Source organism: Leptonychotes weddellii, chromosome 1 (assembly GCF_054177405.1).
Source record: "Leptonychotes weddellii isolate Sample4059 chromosome 1, ASM5417740v2, whole genome shotgun sequence".
NCBI classification, from domain to species: Eukaryota; Metazoa; Chordata; class Mammalia; order Carnivora; family Phocidae; genus Leptonychotes; species Leptonychotes weddellii.
This window is the reverse complement of record NC_138369.1, coordinates 133286285-133304179: the sequence shown is the minus strand read 5'-3', so window position 1 is coordinate 133304179 and position 17895 is coordinate 133286285. Positions and strand designations below refer to the sequence as shown.

Below are 17895 nucleotides of genomic sequence, written 5' to 3'. Positions count from 1 at the left end.
TGTATAAATTCTTTATATATTTTGGATATTAACCCTTATCAGATATATCATTTACAAATATCTTCTCCCATTCAGTAAGTTGCCTTGTCATTTTGTTGGTGGTTTCCTTCAATGTACAGAAGCCTTTTATTTTGGTGTGGTCCCAATAATTTATTTTTGCTTTTGTTTCTCTTACCTAAGGAGACGTACCTAGAAAAATGTTGGTAAAGCCAATGTCAAAGAGACTACTGCCTATATTTTCTTCTATGAGTTTTATGGTTTTGGGTCTCACATTTAGGACTTTAATCCATTTTAAGTTTATTTTGTTTATGGTATAAGAAAATGGTACAGTTTTATTCTTTTGCATGCTGCTGTTAAGTTTTCCTAACATCATTTTTGGAGACTGTCTTTTCCCCATTGGATATTCTTGCCTCCTTTGTCATAGATTAACCGACTATATAAGCATGGGTTTATTTCTGGGCATTCAATTCTGTTCGATTGGACTGTGTGTCTCTTTTTGTGCCAATACCAGACTGTTTTGATTACTACAGCTTTGTAGTAAATCTTGAAATCTGGAATTGTGATACTTCCAGGTTTGTTCTTTCTCAAGATTGCTTTGGCAAGTCAGGGTCTTTTGTGGTTTGATACAAATTTTAGGATTATTTGTTCTAGTTTTGTGAAAAATGCTGTTGGCATTTTGATAGGGATCATATTGAATTTGTCAATTCCTTTGGGTAGTATGGACATTTTAATGATATTCTTTCAATCCATGAGCAGGGGATACCTTTACATTTGTTTTCATCTTTAATTTCTTTCATCATGTTTTATAGTTTTCAGAGTACAGGCCTTTCACCTCATTGGTTACATTTATCCCTAGGTATTTCATACTTTTCAGTCCAATTGTAAGTGGAATTGTATTTATTTATTTATTTTTCTGCTACTTCATTATTTGTGTATAGAAATGCAACAGATACTTGTATATTAATTTTGTGCCCTGCAACATTACTAAATTCATTTATTACTTCTAATAATTTTTTGGTGGAGGCTTAGGATTTTCTGTCATGGCATCTGCAAATACTGACAGTTTTACTTCTCCCTTCCAGTTTGGATGCCTTTTATTTCTTCTTATTGTCTGATTGCTGCAGCTAGAACTTCCAGTACTGTGTTAAAAAGTGGCAAGAGTGGACAGCCTTGTCTTGTTCCTGATCTTAAAAGAAAAGCTTTCAGTTCTTCACCATTGAGTCTGATGTTACCTGTGGTTTTTGTTTTATATCGATTTTATAATGTTGAGGTATGTTCCCTCTAAACTCATTTTATTAAGAGTTTTCATCATGAATGGATGTTGAAATTTATCAAATAATTTTTGTGCATCTATTGAGATGATCATATAATGTTTATCCTTCATTTTGTTAGTGTGATATATCATATCATATTATTTGCAAATATTGAACCATCCTTGCATCCCTGGAATAAATTTCACTTGATTATGGTGACTGATCCTTTTAATATATTGTTGAATGCAGCTTGTTAATATTTTGTTGAGTTTTGCATCTGTGTTCATCAGGGATCTTGCCCTATAGTTTTCTTCTTTGTAATGTCTTTGTCTGGTTTTGTTATCAAGATATGGCTGACTTCATAGAATGTATTTAGAAGTTTCCCTTTTTCTTCTTTCTTTTGGAATAGTTTGAGAAGAAGAGATATTAACTCTTCTTCAAATGTTTGGTAGCATTCACCTGTGACTCAGTCTGGATGTGGACTTTTGTTTATTGGAAGTTTTTTTGATTATCTGTTGAATTTCATGACTAGTAATTGATCTGTTTAGATTTTCTATTCCTTCCTGATTCAGTTTTGTAAATTTCTATGTTTCTAGGAATTTATTCATTTCAAGTTTGTCCACTTTATTGACATATGATTTTTGTGGTAGTTTCTTAGAATCTTCTGTATTCCTTCAATTTCAGCTGGTATTTCTCCTCTTTAATTTCTGATTTTATTTATTTGGATCTACCCTTTTTTTGGTTTTGATGAGTCTGACTAAAGGTTTATCAATTTTGTTTATCCTTTCAAAGAAACAACTTTTAGTTTCATTGATTTTTCTGTTGATTTTTTAGTCTTATTTCATTTATTTCTGCTGTTATCTTTATTATTCTCTTCCTCTTACTAACTTTGGGCTTTGTTCTTATTTTCTAGTCCTTTTAGGTGTAGGATTAGATTGTTTATTGGAGATTATTTTTGTTTCTTGAAGTAGGCCTGTATTGCTCTAAATTTCCCACTTAGAACTGTTTTCACTGCATCAAAGATTTGGACCACTGTTTTTTCATTTTTATTCCTCTACATTTTTCTTTTTAGAGAGAGCAAGCATGAGTGAGGAGTAGGGGTAGAGGGAGAGGGAGACTGAGAATTCCCAACAGGCTCCATACCCAGGACAAAGACCAGTGCGAGGGCCAATCTCATAACCCTGAGATCATGACCTGAGCCAAAATCAAGTCTGATGCTTAACCAACTGAGCCATCCTGGTGCCCCCATGTATTCTTTAATTTTCTATTTGATTTCTTCATTGACCCATTGGTTGTTAGTAATATGTTGGTAGTCTCCTTGTGTTTAGGTTTTTCCATTTCTTTTTTCTTGTGATTGTCTTGTGGTTTCATACTGTTGTGGTCAAAAAGGATGTTTGATATGATTTCAGCAATCTTACATTTATTGAGACTTGTCCTGTGGCCTAACATGTGATCTATCCTGGAGAATGTTTCACGTATACTTGAACAGAATGTGTATTCTGTTGTTTTGGGATGGAATGTTCTGCATATTTCTGTTAAGTTATTCAAAGACACCATTTCCTTATTGCTTTTCTGCCTAATCTATCCATTGATGTAAGTGGTGTGTTATAGACCTCTACTATTATTGTATTGCTGTCAATTTCTCCCTTTATGTGTGTTAATATTTTTGTTTTATGTTTTTGGTGCTCCAATGTTGGCTACATAGATATTTACAATTGTTATATCCTCTTGTTGTATTAACCCCTTTATCATTGTATAGTCCCCTTGTCTCTTGTTACAGTTTTTGTTTTAAAGTCTATTTTGTTTGATATAAGTATTGTTACCCCATTTTGGTTTTTTTTCACTTTCATTTACATCATCTTTTTCCATCCTTTCACTTTAAGTCTGTATGTGTCTTTAGGTCTGAAGTGAGTCTTTTGTAGGCCACATATAGATGGTTTGATCTTGTATTTTTATTTATTCCACCACCCTATGTCTTTTTTTTTTTTTAAAGATTTTATTTATTTATTTGACAGAGGGATAGTGAGAGCAGGAACACAGCAGGGGGAGTGGGAGAGGGAGAAGCAGGCTTCCTGCCAAGCAGGGAGCCCGATGCGGGGCTTGATCCCAGGACTCTGGGATCATGACCTGAGCCGAAGGCAGATGCTTAACGACTGAGCCACCCAGGTGCCCCACCCTATGTCTTCTGATGAAGGCATTAGACCATTTACATTTAAAGTAATTATTGTACTGTTGACATTTTGTCAATTGTTTTCTGGTGATTTTTGTAGTTCTCTTTTCATTTCTTTTTCTCTTGCTCCTTTGTAATCAGTATCTTTCTTTAGTGTTATGATTGGTTTTCTTTCTCTTTATTTCTTCTGTATGAATTATAGGTTTTTGGTTTGTGGTTACCGTGAGTTTCATATATAACATTCTAAGTATATAGAAGTGTATGTTAATTTGATGGTCATTTAAGTGTGAATACATTCTAAAATAACTTTATTTCTCCCTTCACATTTTATGTATATCTTATCATAATTACATCTTTTTATTTTGTGTACCCCTTAACTAATTTCTTAGATATAATTAACTGTATTATTTTTTTCTTTTAACCTCAAACTAGCTTTATAAGTGATTGCTCTATTATCTCTACTTAATGTTTGCTTTTACTCATGATATATTTTTTCCTTTTGTGATTTTCTTACTTCTAGTTATGGCCTTCTCTTTTCCACTTAAAGAAGTTCCTTTAACACTTATTGTAAGGCCAGTTTAGTGGTGATGACCCTTTAACTTTTCTTTGGGAAATTCTTATTTCTCCTTCAATTCTGAATGATAACCTGCTGGATAGAGTATTCTTGGTTGTAGGTTTTTTCTCTTTTCAGCACTTTGAATATATCATGCCACTCCATTCTGGCCTGCAAAGTTTCTGTTGAAAAATCACTTGATAGCTTTATGGGACTTCCTTTGCACATAACTATTTGCTTCTCTCTTGCTGCTTTTAAAATTCTATCTTTAATCTTTCTTTTTCCTTTTTTTATTTCAATTTTTATTTAAATTCTAGTTCATTAAAATAAATGTAAAATTGGTTTCAGGTGTAGAATTTAATGATTCGGGCGCCTGAGTGGCTCAGTTGGTTGGGCGACTGCCTTCAGCTCAGGTCATGATCCTGGAGTCCCGGGATCGAGTCCCACATCGGGCTCCCTGCTCAGCAGGGAGTCTGCTTCTCCCTCTGACGCTCCCCCATCTCATGCTCTCTCTGTCTCTATCTCATTCTCTCTCTCAAATAAATAAATAAAATTTTTAAAAAAAAAAAAGAATTTAATGATTCATCACTTACATATAACACTCAGTGCTCATCACAAGTGCCCTCCTTAATATCCATCACCCATTTAGCCCATCCTTCACCCACCTCCCTCCATCAACCTTCAGTTTGTTTTCTGTAGTTAAGAGTCTTATGGTTTGCCTCCCCCCTCTCTTTTTTTCCCTATGTTCATCTGTTTTGTTTCTTAAAATACACATATGAGTGAAATCATATGTTATTTGTCTTTCTCTGACTTCTTTTGCTTAGCATTAATACATTCTAGCTCCATCCAAGTCATTGCAAATGGCAAGATTTCATTCTTTGTGATGGCTGAGTAATATTCCTGTGTGTGTGTGTGTGTGTGTGTGTGTGTGTGTGTATACACACATACCATATCTTCTTTATCCATTGGTCAATGAAACTTGGGTTCTTTCCATAATTTGGCTATTGTTGATAATGCTGCTATAAACATCAGGGTGCATATGTCCCTTTGAATCAGTACTTTTGTATCCTTTGGGTGAATACATAATAGGTCATAGGGTCATAGGGTAGTTCATTTTTAACTTTTTGAGGAACAGCCATATTATTGTTCACAGTGGCTGCACCAGTTTGTATTACCACCAACAGTGTAGGAGGATTCTCTTATTTCCTGTGTTGTTAATTTTAGTCATTCTGACAGGTGTGAGGTGGTATCTCACTGTGGTTTTAATTGGCATTTCCCTGATGATAAATGATGTTGAGCATCTTTTCATGTGTTAGCCATCTGGATGTTTTCTTTGGAAAATGTCTATACATGTCTTCTGCCCATTTCTTAACTGGATTATTTGTTTTTTGGGTGTTGAGCTTGATAATTTCTTTATAGATTTTGGATACTAATCCTTTATCAGATATATCATTTGCAAATATCTTCTCCCATTTCACAGGTTGTTTTTTAGTTTTGTTGATTGTTTCCTTCACTGTGCAGAATCTTTTTATCTTGATGAAGCCCCAATAATTCATTTTTGCTTTTGTTTCCCTGGCCTCCCTAGTAAGAAGTTGCTTCAGTTGAGGCCAAAGAGGTTGCTGCCTGTATTCTCCTCTAGGATTTTGATAGTTTCCTGTCTCACATTTAGGTCTTTATCTTTAATCTTGTACATATTTAATTATTATGTGTCATGGTGTGGACCTCCTTAGATTAATCTTGTTTGGAACTCTGCTTTCTGAGCCTGGATGTCTGTTTCCTCCCCCAGGTTATTGAAGTTTTCAGCTATCACTTTTTTCAAATAAGTTTTGTGCCCTTTTCTCTCTCTTCTCCTTCTGAGATGCCTATAATGAGAATGTTTGTTTACTTGATGTTGTCCAAGGTATTCCTTAACCTATGCTCATTTTCTACAATTATTTTTTTTCTTTTTTGCTGCTCAGGCTGGGTGTTTTCCATTACCCTGTCTTTCAGATCACTTCTGCACCTTCTAATCTACTGTTGATTACCTCTAGTGGATTTTCCATTTCAGTTATGGTATTCTTCAACACTAATGATGGTTTTTTATATATTTAATCTCATATTAAAGTTCTCACTGAGTTCATCCTCTCTTTTCTCCAGTCCATTGAGCATTTTTATGACCATTACTTTTGAACTCTATCAGGTAGGTTGCTTATCTTTGTTTCATTTAGTTCTTTTTCTGAGGCTTTGTCTTGTTCTTTCATTTGGAACATATTCTTCTGTCTCCTTATTTTACTTGACTTTCTTTGTTTCTGTGAATTAGGTGCAACAGCTACTTTTTCTAAATTTGAAGGAATGATCTTGTGTATTGTCATCCCCTGTGTAGACTGTATGTGCCTGGTGACTTTGGTTGGTTATTTGGAGCAGTGGCTGTTGTGTACTATGGGTCATGGGGCACTCTGTGCTGGGAAATCTGGTGGTATGGATGAAACTGAAATGGGTATGGGCCAGGGTGGTCCTAGGGTCTCCACACAGAGAGTGACCTGCCAGGACAGCTGAAGTGGGTGTAAGCTGTGTTGGGGGGCTGGAATCCTGGGACTCTACACAGAGTGCACCCTGGCAGGATGGCTGAAGCCAAAGTGGGTACTAGCTGGGATGTCCTGGGGCTCTCCACACAAAGAACACCCAACCAGGATAGTTAAACCTGAAGTGGGTGCCAGGCAGGGTTAGGGGTGGGGGCATCCTTGGGCTCTCCATGCATAAGGTGCCCTGGCAGGATGGCTAAAACTGAAGTTAGTGCAAGTTGGGGTGTCCCAGAGTGATTCACACAGGGGGAATCCTGGTGGGGAGGCTGGAACTGAGGCAGAGTGTGACCCACGGGTTCCCAGTGTGCTCCATGCAGAGGAAGCCCTAGTGGAGAAGCTGGAGCCAAAGTGAGCATGGACCAGGGGTTTCTGGGGTGCTCCATGCAAGGGCTGCCTGGTGAATTGTCTGGAGTCAACATTATATGGGCCTGGAGTATTATGGAGTGCTTTGCACATGTGTCACTTTGGCAAAAAGGCTTGAGCTGTAGTGAGCACTGACAAGGAGTGTTCCAGTGTGCACTGCACTGGGGCGTCTTGGTGGGATGGCTGGGGCTGGTGTGAGCTAGGGGCCCAGGGATATTGAGGTGGTGGGCTAGCTAAGGTGACTGGATCCTGCTCTTGTTCATGCTATCAAGGTGGAGAGGGGAATGTAAATCATGGTGCTTGCCAGGCTGGAGAAAGTTTCAGCAGCTCCCTCACCATTTGGTGAAGTTCTAGGGGTTGACCTTTTATATGGTAGTTGCTCTTTTAAACTGTGGCTTTTTTTCAGTGACCCAGGCCATCAAGGGCTGGCATGGGCTAGGGGCCCAAGTCTTGCTGAGGTGGGAGGCCAACTATGGCACCTGGACCCTGCTCCCACCTTCATTTTCAAGGTGGAGGGGGGATCATAAACAGTGGTGCTTGCCAGCCCGCCAGCCTTAAGAACCTTTCAGCTCTTCCATTTGGCTGGTTCCATCATATTCTAGTTGCCTTTTAAACCGTAACTTTTTTCTATGCCCCAGAACAGATGAGTCTGCTCATGGTCCCTTAGTCCTGTCTCTCCCCACTGTAGTTCACAGTGTTGGGGTTAGAGTTTCCCTTTGTTACTGTGTCTCCCTCTCTTGTGCTGTCTCTTTGTGGTCTCTATCTTTTGTTGTGCAGAAGCTGTTCAATGGGCTCTCAGTTCTTCTTCAGGAGGAATTGCTCTATTAATAGGTGTAGATTTGGTGTGTCTATGGAGGGGGTGAGTTCAGGGTCTTCCTGTGTCACCATCTTGGACCAGAACTCCCAAGTTCTATCTTTTAATGCTTAATCTAGCTTCTAGAAAATCATCTGCAAAAATCTGTAAATTTTTCTATCATAAAGTGAAACTATAATATTCTTAACTCCTACTTCATGTACTCCTACTATTCTCAACACTTCAAGTCTATCAATCACTTATTTGTTTATGGTACCTCATATTGTCAGTTTTATATATGCTTTGCTTAAACTAGTAAATTTTAAGTTTCCTGGTGGTCAGTTACTTCTTTTTACTGTGCCATTTAGTATAGTACTTTGAACATAAAGAGTAGCAATAAATGCAATTTTTATAACAATTTTTTACATAACATATAAATATATTTCAATTATTGACAGACAATGAACATAATCAAAGTTGAAAACCATCAGCCAAAAATTAATTATTGGAGTTGGAAATTGAAGTAAATCATTAATTAATTAATTTAGGTATTATTCCTTTTTACTGAAATTAGTGGATAATACTAATGTGCACTGATTGAAAAATTGTAATTGCTTACACACACACACATATATATAAACAACAGCAAATATACTGTCTTGATTTGATTAATAGCTTGGCAATTATTAGAGAAGAAATGGATCAAAAATATATCAACTGAGGAAAATGGGTCTCTTTCCTTGTTGTTATTTCCTTCAGTTCTCTCTGTTCCCACATGTTACCCAAACCAGGAATCACCAACCAGCTGTTTCTTACCCCTAAGACCACTGCTCAGAGTGAGTCCCTGAGCCAAAGTTCTCTCTTTGTAAGGCATCATGATCTACATATAATGTCAGTAATTCCTTTTTATATGTAATACAGATACTTTTAAATCTTTTTTACAGTGTGAATTATTATGACCAATATTTTATTATTGATTGCTTCTTTAGTTGACATAGGGTAAAAGAAAGAGAAAGCAAATTCAGAAAGCATGCCATGTAGCAGATAAGGTATGTTATATGCTGATACCCTGCCCTTTAAACAAATTAAATTATTTTGACATCCTATTTGGATTATGATTGTGCCATTCTGAAGCTATCCTGAAAATTTAAACTTAAATGCACATAAACGTCTATCTACATAATAGGTATCTGTGTCTATAAACAGTTGTAGCAATACAAGAATAAATAAGGGTACTTATTAAAATAAAAAAGAAACAAACATATCACAAAAATGTCAATTTTATCAAAATGAGACATAGAATTATAAGCAAAATTACAACTGAAAGATGTTATATGCATAAGTAGCTTTACTTCCATTTCCTACTCTTTTTGATCATTTTTCAAAATCCATGGAGTCTAAACAACATAACCTTTCCCTACAAGAAACTATTTTTATGCAAATATAGAACATCATTGAAATATACCATCTTTGTTCATTGTCTAATGGGCTTTCTGTTAAATGAATTTGATGAAAATGCAGTGATTTTGATAGTGTGTCATAAGTTTTAAATGGCAAGTCTTTCTGCATGAGAAAAGGGTTTGCTTGTATCATAGATAAAATCTATAATGGGCCTAGTATGGATTTTCATAATTATGTATTTCATTATGCAGATAAGTATGCATGTGTATGTGTCTTTAATTCTAAAGTAATCTTAAAATTTAAATAATTAAAATAACTTTATATGAGACTAGATTTATACATGGAGAAAGTGTATGTTTGATAAGTTTACGAATATGATAAGTTTACAAATAACTTTATTGCTTATATAGCAGTCAGTTATTAGGATTCAACAAATATGTTAGGATGCATAGAATTGTATTTATCCTATTATGAAAAACACATAATTACCTTATTTTTTCTTTATATTCTTTTAGTCAGACTTTTGAAGTTGTCACGGATGTGTAGAATTTAAATATAATTTAACAAAATCCTTTTTCTTTCTTTAGGAAAAAGTCAAAGAGAAGGAAGAAAATCTGAATCTTGTAAACCAATTCTTAAAGTAGAATACAAGACCTGTAGAAACAGGTATGCATTTTTTACTTTGGGTGATATGGGACAATATATAAGAAACAGACAAGAATGGCAAATAACCTTTAATAATCATGTATTACTTAAAGTTTCTTATAATTATATAAGTATATTAACTGGCTAAATCCTCTTCATTGATCTTCCTTATTGTTTAATAGGAGTATCTATGATATTATTATGAATATTATAATAGCAATTGCTAATTATTTTAACTTTCTATGAATATTCAGATGAGTATTATGTACATTAATTTTAACAATGTCGGGCTTTTGGACCATGCACATTACAAGTAGCAATCATTTAATATTATTAAGCAGAAGCATACCTATTGGTATTGCACATGAAAGAATTAAATACATAACCAAGTCTCTGTACTTTAGGATTTCACATTCTGAACTTGGAAAGATTATAGTTAGTTGAAAAGATAAACAGTTATATATATTAGCATAATAAAATAGTACTAAATTTTAAGATATAGAAAATTAAATTGAATAATAATATACAATAAAATTTTATCATGTATATATAGCAGCTTTATCCTATAAATCAAGAATGTTCTTTTTACTTACAATAATTATTAGTGGCAATATTCTCTTCTAGAATTACCATAATTACAAATCTTGCCTAAACCTTAATTTTATTTTAACTCTAAATTGGATAATTCTACGTTATATTACTTACATGTTCACACTGGAATGTATTCTCAGTATTATAGATGCATTTAATGTTTGTTTATACCTGCTCTTTGAAAGATTTAATAGTATAAAATAATGGCCATTTTTAATGTGTTAGTTCATATATATATATAAACTATCATATGGTATATATTTATATATATATATTTTTATGTATATATTTTTACAGTAGTTTATATATATGCATATATATGTGTGTACATACACACAATAGATCAATACCTCCTTAGTCCAGCTGAATGTTACTAAACATAAGTAGTAAAAATGACCAGTTTTATATTACTATAATTAAAGTATTAAAACATTTTAATTATTATGGATGGACACATTTTACATATGTTATTATATATGTTTATATATGGAAACATTTTACATATATACATATATTGTTATTATGTACAAATATTATTAGTTATTACTACTTAGTACACACTGTGCAACTTGTTTGGTGTACTAAAATGAAAGAGAATACTGCCTGCTTTTGAATCTGTTATAGTCTAGTAGGAGAAGTAAGGCCATAAACTAGTGGTTTCCATGTAACATGTGAGGTGCTTTTATAGAGATATGCTATGAGAGCATAACAAAAGGACACCTAACCCAGCCTAGAGAGAAAGGGGAAGAGAATGGTGAAGAGAGATCAGTAAATTTCTTCTTAGGAAAGAGGATACCTGAGATGGGCTTAAGGGATAATAGGACGGTGGCACACAAAAAGTAAGGAAAGGGTGAAGGTGAAGAGAAGATACTTTAGAAATCAGGAATTCAAGTTAAGGCAATGTAAAATAATTATTAAGATCCTTGGCATATGGGGTAAGACAGCTATGTGACCTTGAAATTTTTAATTAACTCTTTTAAACTTTAATTTCCTCATCAATTATACCTATCTCATTGTGATGTTTCTGAAGAATAAATGAAATTATGCATGAAGTTTGTAATGTCATAAGTTTGATGAGTGGCACATAGTGGATTTCTTGATAAAAAGAAGTTATTATTGTCATCATCAAAGCAATGATATTTCACATTATTGAAATTATTCCACTGATCCTAATTTAATGATTTATTCTAGTAATTGGTAACCCAATTTTGTGTAGAAATAATTCTTCAGATTTCCAATGTGAAATAATTATATATTATTGATCATAATTACTGTCATCCCACTTACAGTGCACTTTAGTACATTGTGTTTGTTGTGATTACTACTATATTAGAAAATTCACCTTTAAAAGCAGTGGTTCCACCTCTCAGAACACAAGGAGACTAAACAGCAGAGGAGCACCAAAGTTGAGTACTAAAAGGTATTGTGACAGCAAAATGGGCCATAGCTTGGAAGTGACAATAAATAGCTATATTTCTGCTCCATCTAGTGCACAGTAAACTTTGTGAAGTCAAAAATTGGGATGGCTGTGGCAGGAGCAAGAACTTTAAGAAGAGTTCTACCAAATATGCTGCAGCAATAGAGTCTCTTAAAGATTGCATAGGTAGCAGATGCAAGGGTATGTTTTCTGTTTTTATCTTAGATCAACCATTCACAAACTGGCTTTATATTTCTAGGGATAAACAACCATTCTGCTTAGGAATCATTGGTCTCCAATCACCAAATTGTTTATTGGTGCCCCAACACCAATGGCCTCTAGGCTTAATAAATTTATTCTATTCAGAAAAAGGAATAATGATCTCTCTACCTGCTACCACTAACATTATCAAGTTTCTGTAATTAATAAAAATTACTTTTTGCTAGTCTTTTAATCCCTTTCTATCATGGCCACCTATTGATAGACTTCATATGTAAAGTTCTCTAAGCCTCAGCATATCCATCTGTTAAGTAAGAATAGTAGTAGTTTTCTCATTGGGATATCATAAGGATTCAATACAATAATGCAAGTAAACTTCTTCACACAATACCCAGAACATCATAAATACTCAACAAATGTTATTTTAGTATGTACTATATTATGTTGCACGGTTTATTGCTTAATCTTGTTGCCTTCATTGAGAAAAAATTTTAATGCTTTTTCTATATTTATTTTACAAATTATACAGTAAAATATTTTTTTCTTTTGCTGTACAATACTGTGGATTTTAACACATGTATAGATGCCTGAAATCACCACCACAATAAGAATACAGAACATTTCCATACCCCCAAATTTCTTTCCTGCTGTTCCTTATAGTCGCACTTTTCTCCACTTCTAACCCCTGACAACCATTGATCTGTTCTCTATCACTGTAGTTTTGCCTTTTTAAGATGTCATATAAATGCAGTTATATATTACGTAACCTTCTGATCCTAGCTTCTTTCACTCAACAAAATACCTTTAGGATTTATCCAAGTTATTGTCAATAATTTTTAATTTGGGGGTGCCTGGGTGGCTCAGTTGGTTAAGCCTTCAGCTTAGGTCATGATCTTAGGGTCCTGGGATCAAGTCTTGTATTGGGCTTCCTGCTCAGCGGGGGGCCTGCTTCTCCTTCTCCCTCTGATATTACCCCCACTTGTGCTCTCTGGCTCTCTCTGTCAAATAAATAAACAAATAAAATCTTTAAAAACTAATTTTTAATTTGTATTGATGTTTTCTTTATGTATGAAGACATTGTTAATTATATAGTTATTTATTTCTTTTGTAATAATCCATCTGACCAGTGTGCCCAGACACACTTGTAGTAAAGGAGTCAGTTTTGTGTGGTATAACATTTATCAAATTGTGTTCCTTTGATCACTAACTGTATTCATGGAAAAATAGGAATCTGTAATCAAATATATTTGAGAGATCTAAGAAATTCTGGGTTATATAAAAGTAAATTGGATTCTTTACTGTATAGTTTCTTAGAATCTTTCTTTGCTATATGGCCTGAATTATAAAATTTCAAAAGGGAGACATGGTGTGCAAGTGTCTATCAAATTTTAAATTAAAAACTATTTTTCAGGGATGCCTGGGTGGCTCAGTCGGTTGTGTTTGCCTTCAGTTCAGGTCATGACTCCAGGGTCCTAAGCAGGGAGCCTGCTTCTCCTTCTTCTCCCCCTGCTTGTGCTCTCTCTCTGTCAAATAAATAAATAGAATCTTTTTAAAAAAAAGCTTTTTTTCAGAGCATTTTTTAAGTTATATTCCACAGTTTTAGAAACATTAGACTAGAAGTGAAAAATGTACTTTAGAGTCTGGATTTGAATCTTTATCCTTCCACTCCATAGCTGCTTGACTCTAAACAAGTTCACCTGCATTAATCCCAGAGTTATCTGCTACAGGCAGTATAGATCACTGTTTAGGAAAATAGACTTTGAAATCTGACAGATCTGTTTTCTTTTGGGTTTTTCTGCTTAGTTGTTACTTAACCTCATTAATAAAATGAGGATTATACTTATGAGAATTTAATGTGATAATTAAGTATCTAATGCAATTATTCATGAGTGGTTTCCTGAGCATTTCCTGAGGAATTAACTTTTTGTTCAGTCATTCAATAGTTTACAAAGAAGTGCATATATATCAGCAATTAACTTTAGACCCAGTGTCTGATGCGGAGTCATGATAAAAGCAGAAAAGGTTTTGCTTTCTTCCAATATTAGAAAGGACATATTTTCCAATGTGCTTACCAAAAAAAAGGGGAGAGTAAATTGCTTCTTACCCTATATTTGGATTAGCAGTAGGGGAGATGAGATTAACTTCACCCCCTTTTACATGGAAAAAATAGACATTTATGACCTTATTAACATTTGGAGCAGATAGCTAACCTCAGTATGTGTGAAAAGATAATATGTTCTCTAAATCATGACGTTTGTTGTAAAACAAAGCAACACAAAAAGGTGCAAAAACACTCATTTCATTAGAAACGACTTTTAAATCTGGAAAAATCTTAATAATACAAGCATTTATTTTATAGGAAAAAACTTGCTGCTTAGTACCACCATTACTAGGTTGGTAATTTAGTATGCCAAATTACTGAAGCAAGACTAACATCAACTGATACAGGACTCAAGGAAAATAAATTAGAGTATTTTTTCTTATTTAGCTTACAACTCAAATATTTATGTTAAAACATTAAGACAGAATTATAAATAAAAATCAGTATAGATACTTTATATGTAAGTTTTAATGGAAACTTTTTAAAAAGCTCTTTTTTGTTCTTGTTATATAGCCAGCCTAAGATTAGCAAATGTCCCATTGGTAATGTTTGGTACCATGTACAGTACAAAATGAAAGAGAAAGGGAAATTTATAGAGTGATTTTTAGAAACTAGTAGATTCTTTAGTGAATAGATGGAAATGAATTATTTAGAGAAGCATATGTTCTCAAAGAATTTGGTAAAATAAGTGTCTAGTTCTTTTTAAAAAAATTTTTGGAGAATACTTTCAGTTTGGTATTTACTTATTAAATATACTTCATCAACATATTTTCTTTTATATACATAAACTAGGGATACAGGTATTAATTTGAGAAAAGTGAAAAGTTATGACACTCTTTCATAACTTTCTGACAGCTGTAATATTTTATAGTCATCTCAGCCCCGCTCAATTTATCTAATTGTATCTTGCAACTAACAGGGTGTAAAAAGTTTGATGTTAGTTTTAGTAGCTAAATAGAACTGGCTGACCCAAGGTAAAATTGGGAAGATCACATTTTTTGTCTTAGTTTTCTCCATCTTTTTATCATAACCCTTTCCCCACAGATATTCCATTACATAGAATTTTCATGTTACATTCTACCACTCTGGGCTTGCTATTGTTGCATTTAATTTTATATTGAAATTTGCCTCCTTTATCCCTTAGGAATTTTGGACCCCACATGCCAAATGGTTAATATGATAAACTAACATAGCTTAATATTCTAATGGTAGTGACATAGAGTTTTGGGAATCAACTAATACATGTGGAGATGTCCTTTTGACTCAATGAGTACCTCTATTTCCCTCCAACTTCTCTACCTTTTCCCCAACACACCTCATCACCTTTAGACTGATTCATTAGTAATTTTAATGGTAAGAATTCACAACCAGAAAAAGGGAAATGGTAGAATAGTAAGTCATTTGGGTGAGTTATTTTGGACTAAGAAAGATATTTGCTGTCTAGGGATTAACATAAGAATAAAAAAAAAAAAGAAAGATATTTGCTGTCAAATTGTGTTGTGTATAATCCCTACCAAACTTATTTTTCATTAGCTCAGTCCTATGATACTGTATCATCTTAAAGGACTTCTCAATCTCATTAACTTTTTTTCTATGTAGTGAACCATTCATAATATTTTCTGGTGGATTGTCCTATGACAAAGCTTGCAGAAGACCAAGTTTAACCATCATGCATGGAAAAGCAATTACAGTGCTTGAAATGGATCATCCTATTGTTGAATTTCTTACTTTATGTGAAACACCCTATCCAAATGGTAAGTAAAAAAAAAAAAACTATTAATGTTGAAAATCATTTTTGAAGTAAGTTCCTAATGAAATTAAGCTTAAATATTTTTAGTTTTGGCAGCTGACATCCACTGTGGTACAACACTGTGAGCTACAGGTGCTGGAGCAGGTTCTGCAACTGTACCTACTTGACAAACTGGAAGTAAGACAGATGTAGTACAGCAGTGCTGGAGTTTCAGGTTCTTATATCAGGTAAGTGCTTTAAACTTTGATAAGGATGGTGGAAGCTGAGCTGGGAGGGTCCGATAGGGGTCCGGGGTGAAATCACTTGGGGAAACTGAGGTCTCCTAATAGCCTCTCCTAGACCAGCTCCACCCATCCCATTCCAAAATTAATCAAAGTTAAAGCACTTACCTGATATCAGTGATCTATAACTCTGGTGGTAGTGCATCTGTTTCACATCTGGCTTTGCTTCAGATGCAACTGCAGCACCTCTGATTATTCTAGGATTGCTGATGTGTGGTTAGTGATTTATTTCAATTTTGAGAATAATTTAGAAGGGCTTTTGGGAGGAGAGATGCATCCTGAATATAAAGACTTTTTGTAAACATAAAAACTAAACTTATGTGCAAACTGTATAATGAAATCTAATAATAATGAAATATATTAGTAATCTAAAAACTGAGACGGGTGAAACATAAAAAGCAAAATATGAGTTTATGATTAAAACAACATAGTATGTATGTGTGTATGTACATATATATATAAAACTACAATTTCAAGAGGGAACATAGAGAAAGAATACTAGACTTGGAGGCACAGTATTTGGTTTTATGATTTAGCTCTGTCATTCACTAGCTGGGTGACCTTGGGTAAATCATTTTACTTTTATGAGTTAGATTTATCATTTTTAGAAAGAGAATAATAATAACGCCACATGACTATTGGAAGGCCAAAATGAGCACACTTTGTAACTGTGAAGATCTATAAATTGTTTTATTATAACTGTATTAATTTGCTTTAAATTCTTTAGTTTCATATTTAAAGATGGGATAAATTAATATGAAATAACAGTCAATGAGGAACTTTATTTCCAGAGTTGCTAGGACAGACAAGTTACCTGTGTTGTTAATTAATTAACAAATATTTATTGGATGCTTCTATGGTCTCAGTACTACAAGGACTTATTGAGAATACCGATGAAGTATGAAACTGATCTCTGATGTCAAATCACATAAAATCTAGTTGGATGAGGGAGATAATTATGACTTAAGTTTAAAAAATATAACACTTAAGTGCTGAGTTATATGGGTCAGAGTTTAAATAATATATTAATTCACAGGCTAGTAAGATAGTCAATAGCTAAAATATTCTCGCAAAGCTTCATGGAAAAATAAGCTTTAGGTAGACTTTGAAGAATGACTTGGCATTTGAAAAGGATATTGAGTAAAGGTTTTAGAATTTGTAAGGTTTGCTAGAGTGAGATCAACTTAGAGAAAAAATTGAAAGCCTTTTTTTTTTTTAAAGATTTTATTTATTTGAGAGAGAGAGAATGAGAGACAGAGAGCACGAGAGGGAAGAGGGCAGAGGGAGAAGCAGACCCCCTGCTGAGCAGGGAGCCCGATGTGGGACTCGATCCCGGGACTCCAGGATCATGACCTGAGCCGAAGGCAGTCACTTAACCAACTGAGCCACCCAGGCGCCCAAAATTGAAAGCCTTTTAGAGGTATTTGGAAATAGGGAACTACAGAAGAATTTTGAGAAAATATTAAGGTGAAAGAAAGCAATGCTTTTAGTAAAATTTACCAAAAAGGAGTTTATGGGTTTGAACAGACATTGAAATCTTAAATTCCAGATTCCAGCTGGAAGGCTTTTGTGACAGTGTTCATTAAAATGGTCAAGATCTGAAATACGGGGCTGCCTGTAGGAATGGAAAGAGGAAACCCATTGAATTTGGTCACCAGTTAGGTTTAGAGAGTGACATGACAGATGAGTTAAAGCGAACATATTTTAAGAATAGTGGTTTCAGGGGTGCCTGGGTGGCTCAATCAGCCTGGGATTGAGCCCTGTGTCAGGGCTCCCAGCTCAGCAGGGAGCCTGCTT

At 34.3% G+C, this 17895-nt stretch overlaps 1 protein-coding gene across 1 annotated transcript in view; it reads left to right on the top strand.

Moving 5' to 3' along the window:
* The window catches only part of STXBP5L (syntaxin binding protein 5L), a 341807-nt gene that overhangs the window by 162642 nt on the left and 161270 nt on the right, over positions 1–17895 (top strand). Inside the window, exons 10-11 of the mRNA XM_081815272.1 lie at positions 9682–9760; positions 15667–15821. Coding sequence (XP_081671398.1) covers positions 9682–9760; positions 15667–15821 — 234 coding nt within the window. The remainder of the gene's footprint in view (positions 1–9681; positions 9761–15666; positions 15822–17895) is intronic.